The following is a 16,257-nucleotide window of genomic DNA, read 5'->3' as shown; positions in this document are numbered from 1 at the left end:
CTTGAAATGTCTTTTCAACTATAGAAAACTTTGGAACTCCTCAGAATTTTCTGTAATCAATTATGAAATTTTAAATATAAAGAGTTTGGAAGGAGAATAATACGGGTGTCCTTATGTGTACTCAACTGAGCCTGACATTTAGTTTGCCACTTATATTTGGAAGTGCTTTTTCATAAAAGTAAGGTATTTGGGCTGCAGAGATAGCTCAGTGGTTAAAGGCACTTGTTGCAAACCCTGATGACCTGGGTTTGATTCCTGGTAACCATGTACAGTCAAATGCACAAAGTGGTGAATGCATCTGAAGTTCATCTGGAGTTGCAGGAGGTCCTTGCATGCTTGTTTCCTCTCTTTGTTAGTCTCCCTCTCTTCTCTATCTGCTTGTAAATAAATAAATATTTTAAGTTTTTTAGAAAAAATTTAAAATGATAATAAGGTAATTGATGAGTCTAAATACATCAGAATTTTGTTAGTTACTCTGAAGCTAACTAGCTGGTTTGAACTTGTTCAGACTGTAAGCAAACATTACCATAGTGTTGTTGATACAGCCATATGCCACATAGTGATGCTTTGGAGAGAGGACCAGATACTCAATAGTGGTCTGAGGAGATTATAATGCAGCCGAAAAACTGCTATCACCCAGCAACAGCAATGTAACACAAGGCATTATTCATGAGTTTTTGGAGACACTGGGGTAAACAAACCTACTGTATTGCCAGTCATAAACCTACACACACAATTATGTATTGCACATAATACGTGATGACAAGCAACTCTAGTAATGGGTTATGTCTACACTATACTGCACTATACTATGCTTGTATCCTTACGTAAGAGTGCATACTCCTCATCAGTTAGGGGAAAAAAAGTTTATTGGAAAGCAGTGTGTCACACTAGACCAGTAGCAGCCTCCTACGTGCCTGTCTCACTTGTTGCACTCCTGATTTGTGGAAGCACATTCACAATGTCTGAGGATGATGAAATCATCTTAAGATGTATTTCTCAGAATGAATCTTCACCCTTAAGTGGCACTTGACCAACTACACTTTTTTTTTTTTAAAGCTACACTGCCTTATCTAAAAATAGGCTTTCTTTCAAGCTTCTGAGATAGTTTAAACTCACTCATTTTCTAACTACCTTAGGGAACAGATGTTATACCTGGTTATAAGTATGCTTCTATTTTCAAACTGAGGACTTAGCTAAGCTCAGAATGAGAAAGCATCTTGTCCAAAGTTGAGTAGCACTAGGAAGCAGCCCAAGGAGACTGCACTTTGGGGATGCATTGTCTCTTAAGAAAAGAAGCTGAAAAATGATCTAAAGATGTTCTCCACTACCCTCATCAGCTAAAACAGCTTGACACTGATGCTGCAACCACACTTCAGGCAAGATAGGAAACAAGATGGAGTTAGGGATGTTTCTCAGTCAGTAGGGGTGCCTGCCTAGCATGCATAAGGCCCTGGGTTCAATATCCAGTACTATATAAAACCAGTCATGGTGGCACTTACCTATATCCTTAGCACTAGGGAGGTAGAAGTGGGGAATCAAATGTTCAAGGTCATCCTCAACTATACATCCAGGCCAACATAGGCTACATAAGACACTGTCTCAAAAAACAAATAGCTGAGTATAGTGGTACACACCTGTAATCTCAGCACTCAGGAGGCAGAGGTAGGAGGATCACCTTGATTTCAAGGCCAGCCTGGAACTACATAGTGAATTCCAGATTAGTCTGGGCTTTAGAGTAAGATCCTTAGCTCATTTAAAAAAAAAAAAAAAAAGTAAAGGAGGGAAGAAGGGGGAAGTAAAGAAGTTATGATGGGAAAGAAAAGAAGAAACATATAAACCAAACACAAATGACGATGGGTATGGTAGTATACACATGTAATCCCAGAACTTGGAAGGTAGATGCAGAAGGATCAAGAGTTCAAGGCCAGACTCTGCTACATAGTGAGTTTAAAGCCAGCCTAGGCTACATGATACTCTGTCTGAAAAATAAAAGAAACAAAAAATACTGGATGTGGTGATACATGCCTGTATCTCCACTAGTTGGGAGGCAGAAGCAGGAGGACTGCCACAAGTTTGAGGCCAGCCCTGACTACACAGCAAGTTCCAGGCCAGCTAGGCAGATAGACAGACACACAGACAAATAGATAGATGATAGATAAAAATAAAATAAAATGATAAAAAAAAAAAAAACAGCCGGGCGTGGTGGCTCACGCCTTTAATCCCAGCACTTGGGAGGCAGAGGGGGGACGATTGCCGTGAGTTCAAGGCCACCCTGAGACTCCATAGTGAATTCCAGGTCAGCCTGGGCTAGCGTGAGACCCTACCTCAAAAAATCAATAAAATAAAATAAAATAAAATAAAATAAAATAAAATAAAATAAAATAAAATGGCTGGAAAGATGGCTTAGTGGTTAAGGCACTTGCCCGCAAAGCCTAAGGACCTATATTTATTTTTTATTGCCAGCTTCCATAATTGTAAATAATATCCTGTGGTGTTTCCTTCCATCCCCCCACTTTCCCCTTTGAAACTCCACTCCTCCCCCTCTCAATCAGTCTCTCTTTTATTTTGATGTCATCATCTTTAGTCCACAAGGTGACACAAGTGCACAAGATGATGCACACAAGATGATGCACACATGTGGAGTTTGATTACAATGGCTGGAGGACCTAACATGCCCAATTCTCCATCTCTCTGATAAAAAAAATGAATAATTAAAAATATATATGTTTGTGGTGACCTTTGTTTCCTCATAGGTATCAGTTAGTTAAGGAGCTTAGAATCAGAGAAAATGAAGGCAGAACTAAAAAGCAATTACAACTAGGCACAATGGAGCATATCTGTAACCTCTGCACTGGGAAGGGAGAGGCAGGAGGCTTACCACAAATTCCATGTCAGTCAAAGCTACAGATGAGATACTGACTCCATAAAGGAATAGGAAAAATAAGCACACAACACAGTTTACAATGATGTGCACAATATACTTGGACAGACAAATCTGAGTCTCCCTTTTTCCTCCAAAATAAAAGAGAAAGTAAGGGCTGGAGAGATGGCTTAGCAGTTAAGCACTTGCCTGGGAAGCCTAAGGACCCCAGTTCGAGGCCTGATTCCCCAGGACCCACATTAGCCAGATGCACAAGGGGGCGCATGCATCTGGAGTTTATTTGCAGTGGCTGGAGACCCTGGAGCACCCATTCTCTCTCTTTCTATATGCCTCTTTCTCTCTCTGTCTGTCACTCTCAAATAAATAAATAAAAATAAACCAAAAAAAATTTTTTAAAAAAGAGAAAGTAAGTGAATAACATTTGCCACATTCCTATTGGCATGGGGGATTTATTTCTTTGAGTATCAATGTGATGTTAAGACTAGCTAAGCTGCAGATACATAATACATCTTCTATGCAAAGTAACTTTGCAAACACAGAGTGAATGGTTAGGTGCTGTCTGAGCATACTCTGTAGAGGAAGAGGGCAATGTCTCCTGGCCTGACTGTGCACTCCATGAAGGGACGACAGTGTAAGTGGTGAGTGACATGTGCATTCTTTGCTCTTGTTCAACCTTTTCAAGCTGATTTGTGATATTCTAAATAACATAGTAAACATGATGTTATAATGACACTTCAATTAAGTACAATAAAAGAGGAAAGTGTGTCATGGAGGAATTACTTTTTCATAAACAATTTGCCTAATGTCACGTGGCAGCTTACTACCATCCTTGTCTAGCCCATTCCTGAGCTACAGTATCAGAATTGAAAACTTTCACCACTCTGACTGAAAGACACACTTCCTCCAGGCTTTGTGGCAGCATTTTGAAAAGGCAACATTAGAAAACGTTCCCCCTAAGATGCTGTCAAGCTCCCCTCATCATCCACTCATTTCTCGTGGTTACTGAGAAGCCTTAGTTAGGAATTACTTTCAAGCGTGATTTGTGAGCCTTTTTCAACACAACTTCATGTGGCTGTGCCACAAAATAAAACAACCTCAAATGAAAATAACTAAAATGGACATGTGACAGCTGCTTAACACAAGACAAGCTACATTCCCACTATGTACATGAATTTAAAATTAAATGAAATGGACAGTTGGCAACCAGTTAACCCACAACTGGTCCAAGCAGTTGATCAGCACTTGACTACAGACAGGTACATAGTCACTTTATATTTTTCTACTGACCCAACTGGCTGTTTGACTTCATTGCTCAGTTATTTTGGCATAGTATACACATAAGTTAGGGCTTTAATGATCCCCAAATGGGCAAGGCATGCTTAAAATGACAGCAGTAATTATCCTATAGTCCATTTCTACATGCAGACTATCTAAATGCAATATCACCATCACAGTGAAAATGTAGAGTATCATCAACTTCAATAACTTTGGTTATTTCTTTCCTCAAATATTTGGCAAAACAGCCTCAGCTAGAGGTGTGGGACAGGGCTTATTTAAAATCAAATCTATATGCTAAGTGAAGTAAGCCAGCATAAATTGATAAACAGTTTATGATTCTACTTATGTGAGGTATATAGTAAGCAAATGCAGAGAGACAGAAAAGAGAAGTTACTGGTAGTTAATGGCAGTAAAAGAACAGAGACTTATTACTTAAAGGTTACAAGAAATGTTTGGGGTAGTAGAAAAAATTATAAATATAAGATGGTTACATAACACTGTGGATGCAATTAATGTTATTTAACTGCAGACTTGAGAAGGGTTAACATATGACCTTCTTACATAAATTTTACCACAAAAACATTCAGCTTACATAAAGTCCTAAAGAACATGCATGGACTATAGGAGAATACTGAAGGCATTTTCACAATGTTTTAAAACCAGAAAAGTGAAAGACCACTGAACAAGGGAGACCTGTCCCTAAGGGATGGGAGATCAGGCTGCTTTGGTGGGGACAGCCTATGTGGCTGGATTTGATGACTCTTGGAGACTTTGGGGGACCAGGAAGAAACTATCATCATTTAAACACATTTTGAAAGGTAAAATCAGAAATAAATACACAGGCACTCAAAGACAACCTATACTTGCCAGCATCTGGCCAGACAGAATGGCTAAATCATGACTTCCCCCCTTAAATATACAGGCTACAATTGTTGCCTTTTTATGGACTTCTACATTCTTTTCTACTGCCTCCAAGGTTCCTCTTTCGAATTATAGGCCACTAGGAGGTCCAAGAAAATACACACTATCTGCTGAGTCCTTCCTTTTATACAAGTGCCAAGCTCAAGTGGGAAAACATGGAATATGGCGTGTCTCAGGTTGCTTCCTTTGATCCCCTCAGTCTCTTTTTTTCATGTCTTCTTCTGGTTGTACAGTCAGTTCAACTAAAAGTGGACTGTCATTTTTTTCCAAGGATGCATTTTTGTGTTGTGAGCCACAGACACATACAAAAAACAAATCTCTACAATGAGCGCGGGCTCGTCATGAAAAGATGAATTTAGCATGGCTGACCCATTCCACTAAACAATGAGTGACCATGGGAAGTGTCAGCTTGGGAAGTGGAAGTCTGCAGGAGAACCTCAACCTGTCACTTATCCCAGTTGTGTAAGCTTAGGCATGAAGTTTAGGTGACTTGACATGCCCTGATTTTCTGATCTACAAAACTGAGAAGTCGCTAGCAGTGTAAGATGTCTTCATGCACTCCCATTCTATCAAAGCTCTATTAAGAACTCTTACTGAAATAGCAACTTCTACTCTAAAACCCAAACCACCATAATCTCCACATTCTTCCCACGCCAACGCAGTGTGACTGCGTAAGTAAAATCCAGGAGAGAGTCTTCCAGGGGCGCTCTGCTTCCCAGACCCCCCGCCAGCAGACACTGACCTGGGAGAGAGGGCATTCTTTGGCTAATGTGCTCTGGTTCATCTCTTTGAGCAGCTCCTTTAAGGCATTGCGGACTGTGGCGTGGTTCCACTGCTCCGCAGGCAAGTCTTCCAACTTTGAACAACTGCAAAACACGGCAAGAAAGAACATCACATGAACCTCGACCCACTTCCTGGCTGTAGAGGATGCGAGGGCAGGGTCACTCCTGGGTCCTGTGCCTATGAGGAGGGCTAGGGAGGGGCAGCGCCCACAGAAGATCCTGAGTGAAGAAAGAGGAGCAGCCTGCCTGCCGGCAATCTGCCAGGGCCCAGCAGGTCTCCTTAGGTTAGTTCTCACATCAGCCTGCATATGAAAAAGTGCTGCTTTTAAAAGTCAGATGCAAATGACAAGGCAAAAAAAGAAAATGGCAAGGCAAAAGGATTATAAATGTTCTTAACAAAATTCAATCACTGGGCATCACAAGTTTGGGTGTAAACAAGTGCCCGTCAAGATCCCTTCACTGTCACATAAAAATTCAGAGATGCTACTTTCCCAGCAAAAAATAAATAAATAAATAAATAAATAAATAAATAAATAACTTTTTAAAGAGAGATCTAAAAGTATTCCTAAATAAGGAGATGTTAGGTATCCATGAAAGTAAAAAGTCTGGGCTAGAAAGATGGTTTAGCAGTTAAAAACCCAAGTATCTGAGTTCAAACTCCCCAGTGCCCATGTAAAGCCTACTGCACAAAGCAACACGTGTGTCTGGCATTTGTTTGCAGCAGCTGGAGGCCCTGGCACACCCATTCTCTCCCTATCTATCTATTATCTCTTCTCTCTCTCTCTCTCTCTGCTTGCAAATAAATAAATAAAATTTAAAAAATTTTCTCTCAAGTAAGAAAATTTCAAAAACAACCTTTGTTCTGGTTTGCATATAAAAGTGTCTGCCACAGGCCCATGTGTTTGGATACCTCATCCTGAGCGTCAGAAGGTTTGAGAACCTTTAGAACCTTGCTAGAGGATATGGGTCACTAGGGGCAGATTTTATAGACAGCCCTGCTTCCTGCTCATTTTTTGCTTCCTGTCTCTGACTGCAATGTGACCAGCTCTGCTTCATGTTCCTGCCACCTGCCTTTCCCACCATGAGCCTTCCCTCAAAGCTAAAAGCCAAAATAGAGGCTGGAGAGATGGCATAGCAGTTAAGGTGCTTGCCTGCAAAGTCAAAGGACCCAGGTTCGATTACCCAGGACCCATGTAAGCCAGATGCACAAGGTGGCACATGTGTTTAGAGTTCATTTACAGTGGCCGGAGGCCCTGGTGCATCCAATCTCTCACTCTATCTGCCTCTCTCTCTCTCTCTCCCTCTCTTTCTCTGTCTGTCTGTCTGTCTGTCTCTTCTCTCCTCTCTCTCTCTGTCTCTCTCAAGTAAATAAATTTAAAAAATACAAAATATAAGCCAAAATAAATGCTTTCCTTCCTCAAACTTCTTAAGTCAGGTATTTATTCACAATACCAGTAAAGTAACAAATACACCCTTATGCCTAAGGACAATATTACTTAAATGACAACTAGCAGACTGTTTTCAATGAAAAACTACAAAGAACTTCTCAATTCTAGGGAGAAGGAAGGAACCATCCCTGGTACCCATGCAGGCAACAGGGTGTATTTATCAAGCATTCACCAGAAAGTGAAGAAAACATTATCTCCAGAGTCAGTATATTCTTATGAACCTGCTGGAGACCCTAATGTACCTCTTATAACACAAAGCAGAAGATAACAAAAGGTTCAAAGCTTCAAAAGTGATGTGCTAAGATCCCCAGCCACCCCTGAATGAGGGGCTGTGGAAAGTTCCCTTCAAGTTCCCTGTAGATTTTTAATGATTTATCAAGTTGCTTCTGGGTTACCATTTCACTGCTTCTGAAAACAAAACATAAAACAGTTGGAATGTGGACTATAAAGATGCCTGGAGAATCACTCCTCATTCACTCCTCTGTCTCCTCCTTCCTTTCATTTCATCCAATGTCTAGAAATTAATGGAGACAGGATATGCTGATCTCTACAGTGAATCTATGATCCACTGAGCAGCCCTGAGAGGAAGGAAATGCAGATGTTCAGAAACACCCACCTTTGTAATTGGATTTTCAACGTCACAACATGATAGACATCTTGTAGCATGTCAGCCACTGTCGCATCAGGTGCATCTGTCACATAGCTGAGTGGGAGCGGGTTCCACCGCCCCAGTTTGATTATTCCTGCACAGGGAAGAAAAACATAATAAACACATATCTGCTATTTATTAAACCTTCCCATTGTTTGTTCAATGTTAAGACGGTCATTCAATAGTCAACATTGAAGGCCCACTCCAATATTTTACAACCCAGCGCAATAAGCCATTCTTTTCAGGTTGACAACTGAGTTGGTTGACTAGACAGGAAGATAAGAAATGAAAAGGATGAGTTTAATCATGGACAATTGGTTCTTTTATGTTTTCCTGTTTCTTAAATTACTTAGAAAACCAGGCGGACACTTCCTTCCCTCAAAGTCATTTCACAGTCTAACTTAAGACTGATGCTAAATATGCAGGACTACTGACTTCATAGACAAAAGAAAGAAAAAGCAAAGAAAGCAAGCTTTAAGTAAATACAAGATTCGATTTGGGACTGAAATAAAACTGCTGTGTGTGGGCCGAGCATGCAGTCATCATGAGTGAGGTGTGACTCCCAGGATGCAAAGGGCAGCGGGAGCTGCTCCAGCAGAGTTCAGCCCCAGTCTCACCCAGCACAGGGGACTGCCTTTCTCCACCAGAGGCTGTTGCACTGCCACTGACCCCAGATCAGAAATAGCAAAGATACCAACACCTTCCTCTGTTTTTGTACCTCAGTCCTTTTTAGAATGACAATAGTACCTTTTCCCTGTGGGTTTCCTGCTACAGCATGGTAAACATGCATAAGGATGGCAAAAGGGCAAAATTCCTGGTCAAGCTTGGACCACAAAGAGTAGCAATTTCAGGATTACCCTGTCCCAGGAAGAGTCCTGGGATGGCTTTAGCAGCATATGGTGAAATGCTAACTTATTCATCAGACAGGCCCATCTTGTCTGGCACACGGGCATGCAGAAAATTGATGAAGACAAATAAAGAAACTCATTTTCACAAATGACACAGGGTAACAAAAATTTTATTTCTATGCTGTAAAAAATCCAATGGTCCCCAGGATGTCAGAAATTGTCACATATATAAAACAGTTATGTTTTAAAAATAAAAGAAAAACAGCAGTTTTATTTTTACTTTTGACAATACAGGTAAACCTAACTGCATTGTTCTTTTTTAAAAGAATATATTTTTATCACTGAAAAGAGACAGAAAGAACACCTGTATGCTCAAAAGTACTTTTAAAAGCTTCACAAAATGATGCTTTATGACTAGAGTGTAAAAATTCAACAAGAGGAAATTGACTTTCTGGTCAGGGCACGTCCTGTCCAAGATAAAATAAATGAATGCGCAATGCCTGACATAATGCTTGAAAACAGGGGATAAACAGAACAAAAATATTAAAATGATGCACTGTTTCAGTATTAAGACTGAACAATCTGCCACTGAATATGCTGCAATATAAATAGTGCCTGGACTCAGATCCAAGCAAGTAACACAGCTCTCATTCATCGTACCGTATGTCTCCAGTTCTGGCTCCTCAACTCTCATTTCACATGCCAAGAAAAGCTGTTTTCTTGTGGGGATAGTTTTCCTAACATTCTCCCTCATGACAATGAAAAGTGCACAGCATGCTGCATGTAGTCCTCATGAAATGAGCATCCAGGGCCAGCCGGACAGCCACTCTGGGGAGGGTGGACCCCCTTCTTCACTTTTTGTACTACTGCTGGCATTTTCAGTGCTAAAGGCGCACAATGTCATATGTCTAACATTACACCTTTTTAAGAAAGCCATGGCCCAATTTTAACTTCCTTCCACAAATCATTATCACAATAACTTATAAGTTGAATGTAAACTGATCATATCCTAAAGGCATCATATTTTTAATTATTATAAGACAAAGAAGAGGAAAACTAAAGTTGGCAATTGTATATGTGGCAGACAAGTAGAAGCTTCTGCGAGGCCATTTTAGTTACTATGAATGTGAAGGTAATTTGAAGAAAATAAACTGTGCAACTCTAGAAGACATTCATTCCTGAGTCAGTAGTATGAAATTATTGAAGGGCATTGCACAATGCAGCCAGCCACCAAGGAATATCGATAGCTGGGTGGTTTCCTTTGTACCAACTCAAAGAGTAGACAAGACAGAGCAGCTGCTCTGGGTTCATTTCTATAGGGATAGAAAATGTAGGAACAGGAGAGGGAACTAACAGGGAAGGGATAGACAGGGATTATCTTGTTAGGTGGCACATGTATGGAATCGTAACTACATGGGAGACTGAAATAGGATGACAGCAGTTTAATGGCTAGCATGGCCACATAGTGAGACCTTGTCTCAAGAAACAAAACAAACTGGCTGGGCATGGTGGCACAGGCCTATACTGAAGTAGAGGAAGAGCAAGAAACAAGTCAGAACCATATCCAAAAAGTAAGTCCACTCTCCATTATCAAGCTTCCACCAATCGTGGGCTAAAAGAGGGCCTACACCTATTGAATTCTCTCTAAAATAACAATGGTTATCCCATTTATCTGGTGCTGACTTCACTCTCCATTGGAGAATTTGCTTCCCTTTTTCAGATGGACGCAGATCCTAAGGAGAGAACCAGCCCATCACACCTCAACAGGGCCCCAGCTGAAACTAAAGGTAACTGCAGAAATAAGCAAGAGTGCTTTCTTAGTGAGCCTGGTACCAGCACAAGGATGAAGGAGATAGACTTAGAGAACACTCAATTCCTACCAGACCAAATATCCAGAGACACAGGCTCCCAAGACTTCATCACTGAAGTAGACCTAAAATGAACCCAAGAAAGCTCAGAGAAATTTGCGGAAGAGAGGGCGGAAAGAATGTTAGAGCCACGCGTTGGGTCATTATGCACAGAGATATTGCCTCTGACCCATAACTGATGGCTAACCCCACAATGCACGACCCATATTCCCCAACGAGGAGGGTCCCTGTGAAGGGGGGAGGACAGGGAGGAGGCTAACGATGGCATCAACATGACTGTATACACACTATGTACATAGCTAATAAGAAAAGAAGAAGAATCTAGGGCCAGGTTGGGTTATATACTAAAACTCAGTTGCACAAAACAAAATACCCAATAAATAAAAAATAAATTACACTTTTTTTGCTGTGTGTGTGTAGTAGTAGCTTGGTAGCATATGTGTTTGAGGGGGTGGTGTACACTTGCTTATGCAGATGTGCATGCCCCGTGCCCGCATTGTGTGGAGGCTAGAGGAAGACATCAGGCAACCTACTCTATCGGTCTTCCGCATTGTTCCTGGAGACATGTCTCTCACTTGATTGGAGCTCACCATTTTTCAGTAAGCCTGGCTGGCCACAGAGCCCCAGAAATCCACCTGTCTGTGTCCACCTCAGTGTTAGTATTACAGTATGCAATATAATGCCTAGCTTTTCTTTTTCTTTACATTGGTGATAGGGATCAAACTCAGGTCCTCATGTTTGCACAGTAAGCACTCTTACCCTCTAATCCACCTCCTATACCTCATATTGAATAATTTAATTTTTTTAAGTGGAGGGGGAAAAATCTTAACAGAATATGATGAACAAATCACTTTCATTGCCATTGAGGTAAATTCCCTCCCCACCAAGATGAGCCATAAGGAGACTTGTTTGGGCTGGAATTAGATACACACAGGTGTTTCACAACACTTAATACCTCCACACAGAGCAGCTGCTCCGGGTTCATTTTACATCTTGAAAGAGAGCTGTTGATGTGTGCTGTTTTCTCAGTCAAGGGAGGCAGTGCATGCTTTTGCTTCCCTGAACTACAGCGACTAACCCGCCCCGTCATCGATGCCACAGTCCATGTTCAGGTATCTACTAGGGTCTACAGGTAGAAATCTGCTGAGAGAGCTCTGTTTAGAGGCCACTTGCCTCCAGACCAGGGAAAGGGAGAAATAGTTCTCTAATGTGCTTTTTCTCCAAGCAGGGAATCTGTCTGATCCTCTTTGGAATACATTCTCTGAAACAGCCTCCTTCCTTGACTTAAAAAAATATAGACAAAATATTACTTAGAATAGTAGTCAAATGTTAATTAAAGAAATCAAACTGGGAGACAGTATCCCACAGTAGCTATGAATGAGATCACAGGCTTCCCAGGAAAACTGCCTCTGATCTGATCCCCGGCTTCCTGCACATTCTAAGCTGGTGACTCTAGCAAGTGACTGAATTTCTTTATGCGTCAACCTTCTCATCTGCCAGGTGGTATGCACTGATCCTAAACGTTGGGCCTGGTGGTGCACATCTTTAATCCCAGCACTGGGGAGACAGAGACAAGGAAGAGTCTTACCATTTATTGGCTAGCTAATCTAGGTGGATCAGTAAGCTCTGGGTTCAATGAGAGAAATATGGTAGAGAGAAGCTGAGGAAATGGCTCAGCGGCTGAGTGCTTGAGAGGCCTAAGAGGACCTGAGAACATCTAAGTTTGTATGTCTGGCTTGTATGTGTATATGTATATGTGTACATATAAACAGCTGGGCATGGCCATGCACATCTGTAATGTCTTGAGTGAGAATCACTGGGGCTGGTGAAAACTAAAGCTCCACATTCAGAGAGATACTTTGTGTCAAGAAAATATACAGATGAGGGCTGGAGAGATGGCTTAGTGGTTAAGCACTTGCCTGTGAAGCCTAAGGACCCCAGTTCGAGGCTCGGTTCCCCAGGTCCCACGTTAGCCAGATGCACAAGGGGGCGCACGCATCTGGAGTTCGTTTGCAGAGGCTGGAAGCCCTGGCGCGCCCATTCTCTCTCTCCCTCTATCTGTCTTTCTCTCTGTGTCTGTCGCTCCCAAATAAATAAATAAATTTAAAAAAAAAAAGAAAATATACAGATGAGTGATAGAGGAAGACAGCTTCTCCTCTGGCCTCCACACATGTACACACTGGATGTTTATCTGCGCACACACATATGCATGCACTACAGACACACAATACCACATGTACTATACAATAAATAAATATGGTATAGAGCCATGAAGGACTAAACCTGATGTCTACCTCTGGTTTCCACATGCATGCATGCATACACACATGCATGCATGCTTACCCACATGCATGCATGCTTACCCACAAGCATGTATGTCCACATACACACACACACACACACACACACACACACACACACACACACACTCCTTATGCAGGCATTCAAGGTCATTTGAAAATTATACCAAACTTCTTTTCGGTTTTTTCTGAGGACTAAATTCTTGTGTTGAGGTCTTTACATTTAATATGTACAGTATTCTTGTAAGATCAGTATAGTTCTTGGGCATGTCTCTGTGTGTCTTGTATGTGTGTGTTTGTGTGTTTGTGTGTGTGTGTGTGTACAATGCCAGCCCTTCAGTGTTAAAAGGAGGCTTCCTATGAGAGTTGAGCATAGGGGTTGGCATATAATAAATGCTCAGTAAAAATCAGGGTGACCCATCTTTGCAAGTGTCTGAGTGTCGGCATAATACACTTAAAGAAAGCTGCAGGAGGTGAATGTGCCTGGGATGCTGCTAGATGAAAAGAGAAAGCACTTTAGGGATAAAACAGGGCAAAGGGAATGCAGGGAGGTATGTTTAGTTACAGCCCTGACAGCCTCTTCTTGGCCTTTAAGGGGATGTAAACTCCACCCAAAGTTGCAATGTAAAGAAGACAAAAAAGAGAGAAAGAAAGAAGGAAGGAAGGAAGGAAGGAAGGAAGGAAGGAAGGAAGGAAGGAAGGAAGGAAGGAAGGAAGGAAGGAAGGAGGGAGGGAGAGAGGGAAGGAGGGAAGGAAGGAAGGAAGGAAGGGAAGAAAGAGAGAGAGGGGGAAAGAATTGCCATTGGCCCCATTGGAGATAACATCCAACTCACAGATTGAGAGAAATCTCATTAGGTGTGGCATAACTGAGTATACAAAGAATATTTCTAATGGCACACTCTAAATTTTCTGACCTTAACCAGAAAAGAGAAAAATCTAATAATGTTTTTTCTCTTCACTGAAGGGTTGTTTTTCCACACACACATACAAGCTAGACATACAGTAGATACATGGAAATTTCTATGTCTGCTTAGAACATATGCCACACACTCATTCTATCTGAAGTACTGATGCCCAGTAGTCATGCAAGAAATCTTATACATCCTTTGGGTTCCATCTTGGGACTAATTCCAAATCTAGTCAATCTATCAGAAGTAACCTTTCTCTCAGTAGCTGTGTGATAAGTGTTCTTCCTTGGCTGGCGTGTTGCATAAGAATTTGCTTTGTTATAGTATCCTTTTACATGACTTTCTAGCTTAATGAGTGCTTTCTACTTGTTATGATTTTTCATTGGCTTGTTTGTTGGTCTCTTTTTTTGAGGCAGGGTTTACTATGTACAGCAGGCTGGCAATGAACTCCTGACCCTCCTGCCTCAGTCTTCCAGAGTGCCAAGGTCCCAGGCAGTGCCACCATGCCCAGTGTCAGGTACTTTTTAGACTTGTTAGTTCATCCTCATGAAGATGGAATGGAGTCAGTATTCTACTCGGAAGTGAGCTGAAGAGCAAGCAAGAGTAGCTTTTCAAAAACATCAGCGGGTGACAGCCAGGACTAGAAACTGGGCTTGATTTTATAAGTTATTGGATTACTAGATCAATATCCTTTCTATCCAACTCTGCTGCTACTGCCTGAAGCATGCGTCCACATGCCAATTCCCAACTACAGGACAGGTCTCCAGAAAGCATGCATGGTTATGCCTCATCCATGGTCACACATCAACCGGGGCATTGACATTTAATCTTACATAAAGGAACAAATGAAACCAATAACTAAACAGGTGATTAAACCCAAAACACAGAACAGCCAGCTACACTTAGTTCTCTGGGCTGGGGGGGGGGAGGGGGAGGGAATGGTTTCAGACATAAACAGTGTTTCCCAAATCATCTTTATTATTTCCAAGAAATTTATCATCTGCAAACATTTACCAAATGCCTGGTGTTAAAGACTATTACAGATGCAGTTTCAAGGTCTTTGAGTCACAAATTATGGGCCTTTATTTTGGAGTTGAAATTCATACAAATGTTAACATGATTGAATTGAACACAATATAAATAAAACTGTTTATATCCAGACAAATCTGTTCATTTTAAAATACAGAGTGCCAATCCAGTCTTGTGTAATGCATTCAGACCAAATAACAAAATGCAATTGTAGGTAAATTTCCCATTAGTGACATAAAATTAAGTTGGGAATGGAAGCAATTTTTGCCTAAAATTAAAAAGATACAATAATGGAAACCAGTTTTTACTCTCTCAATACAATATTCTGCCAGATTCAAAGAGTTGACATTTCACAAAAACAAATGTCAATAGTTGTCTGTGTTCACATGTTTTCAGTATTTTTATCAATTTTTAATCTCAGGAAAATAAAAACCAAATATTCTTCAACATCAATGCAAAATTCACGTTAAGTATGTAAAAACAAGAGAGTTGTGTGAAACTACATATTACAGATGAATAGTATGAAATTCAAGCTTTAAGAACTCAATCACATAGAGGAAAAATAAAATATAGCAATAACATAAGCAATAAGAGCACTAGAATTACTTGTATTACATGCTAATCATTCATTCAACAATTTTTACTTAAATGTCTTTGTATGTTACTTTTCTGCAATGACAAGCCAATGTATCCTGTTCCTGATATTCTGGAGTTTGTAAATGACGTAGAGATGAGTATAATTGCAAAACACAAAACTAAGTAAAACTACACCTAAAATAAAACAATGATAACTACTTTATCCCAAGCATGAGAAAAAAATCATGTACCTGTAAGGTACTTGAGCTTGCTTCATACAGTTCACAGTACCATGGAGAGAGATGCTGGTAAATAGGGATATAGTATGTATAATGCAGATTAAAGCCCTGAAATCCACCTGTAACCAAGCAAGACGTCTTATAATTCAACTCAGTAGCTAATTCTCTTTTATTCTAGGTGCATACTGACATTAATTTTAAAAGCAAAGTGAAACCTCAGCCTGGGAAAAAAAATTGACATTAGCTTTAATATCCAATGGCTGGGAAATATCTCAGCAAAACAGTGTCAATAAAACCCCAGTCTCAGAATAACTAAGCCTTGGGGCTTCTGGTTCTCAGTATTATTTCCACAATACACCAACTGCTGATGAGGCCTTTGTAAAAATAGGAGAACTCATGACATTGATTGCATCTGTTTATCCTCCTCAGAGTGGCTGTGTCCCTATGCTATAGCAGATAATTTTCTGTTGTTAGGCTATGCTTTATTAAAGAAATTAAAAACTGTCTCTCCTATATAATAAGAACAC

The 16,257-nt window shown here is 40.7% G+C and overlaps 1 protein-coding gene across 5 annotated transcripts in view; it reads right to left on the bottom strand.

Moving 5' to 3' along the window:
- The window catches only part of Satb2 (SATB homeobox 2), a 206,846-nt gene that overhangs the window by 106,895 nt on the left and 83,694 nt on the right, over nucleotides 1–16,257 (bottom strand). For all 5 annotated transcript variants that reach the window (XM_004653597.2, XM_045148526.1, XM_004653598.2 and 2 more), the window contains 2 exons: nucleotides 7,930–8,056; nucleotides 5,826–5,949 (listed from right to left, as the gene is read on the bottom strand). In XM_004653597.2, coding sequence (XP_004653654.1) covers nucleotides 5,826–5,949; nucleotides 7,930–8,056 — 251 coding nt within the window. The remainder of the gene's footprint in view (nucleotides 1–5,825; nucleotides 5,950–7,929; nucleotides 8,057–16,257) is intronic.

Source organism: Jaculus jaculus, chromosome 4, assembly GCF_020740685.1.
Source record: "Jaculus jaculus isolate mJacJac1 chromosome 4, mJacJac1.mat.Y.cur, whole genome shotgun sequence".
NCBI lineage: Eukaryota > Metazoa > Chordata > Mammalia > Rodentia > Dipodidae > Jaculus > Jaculus jaculus.
This window is presented reverse-complemented; position numbering and strand designations above follow the sequence as displayed.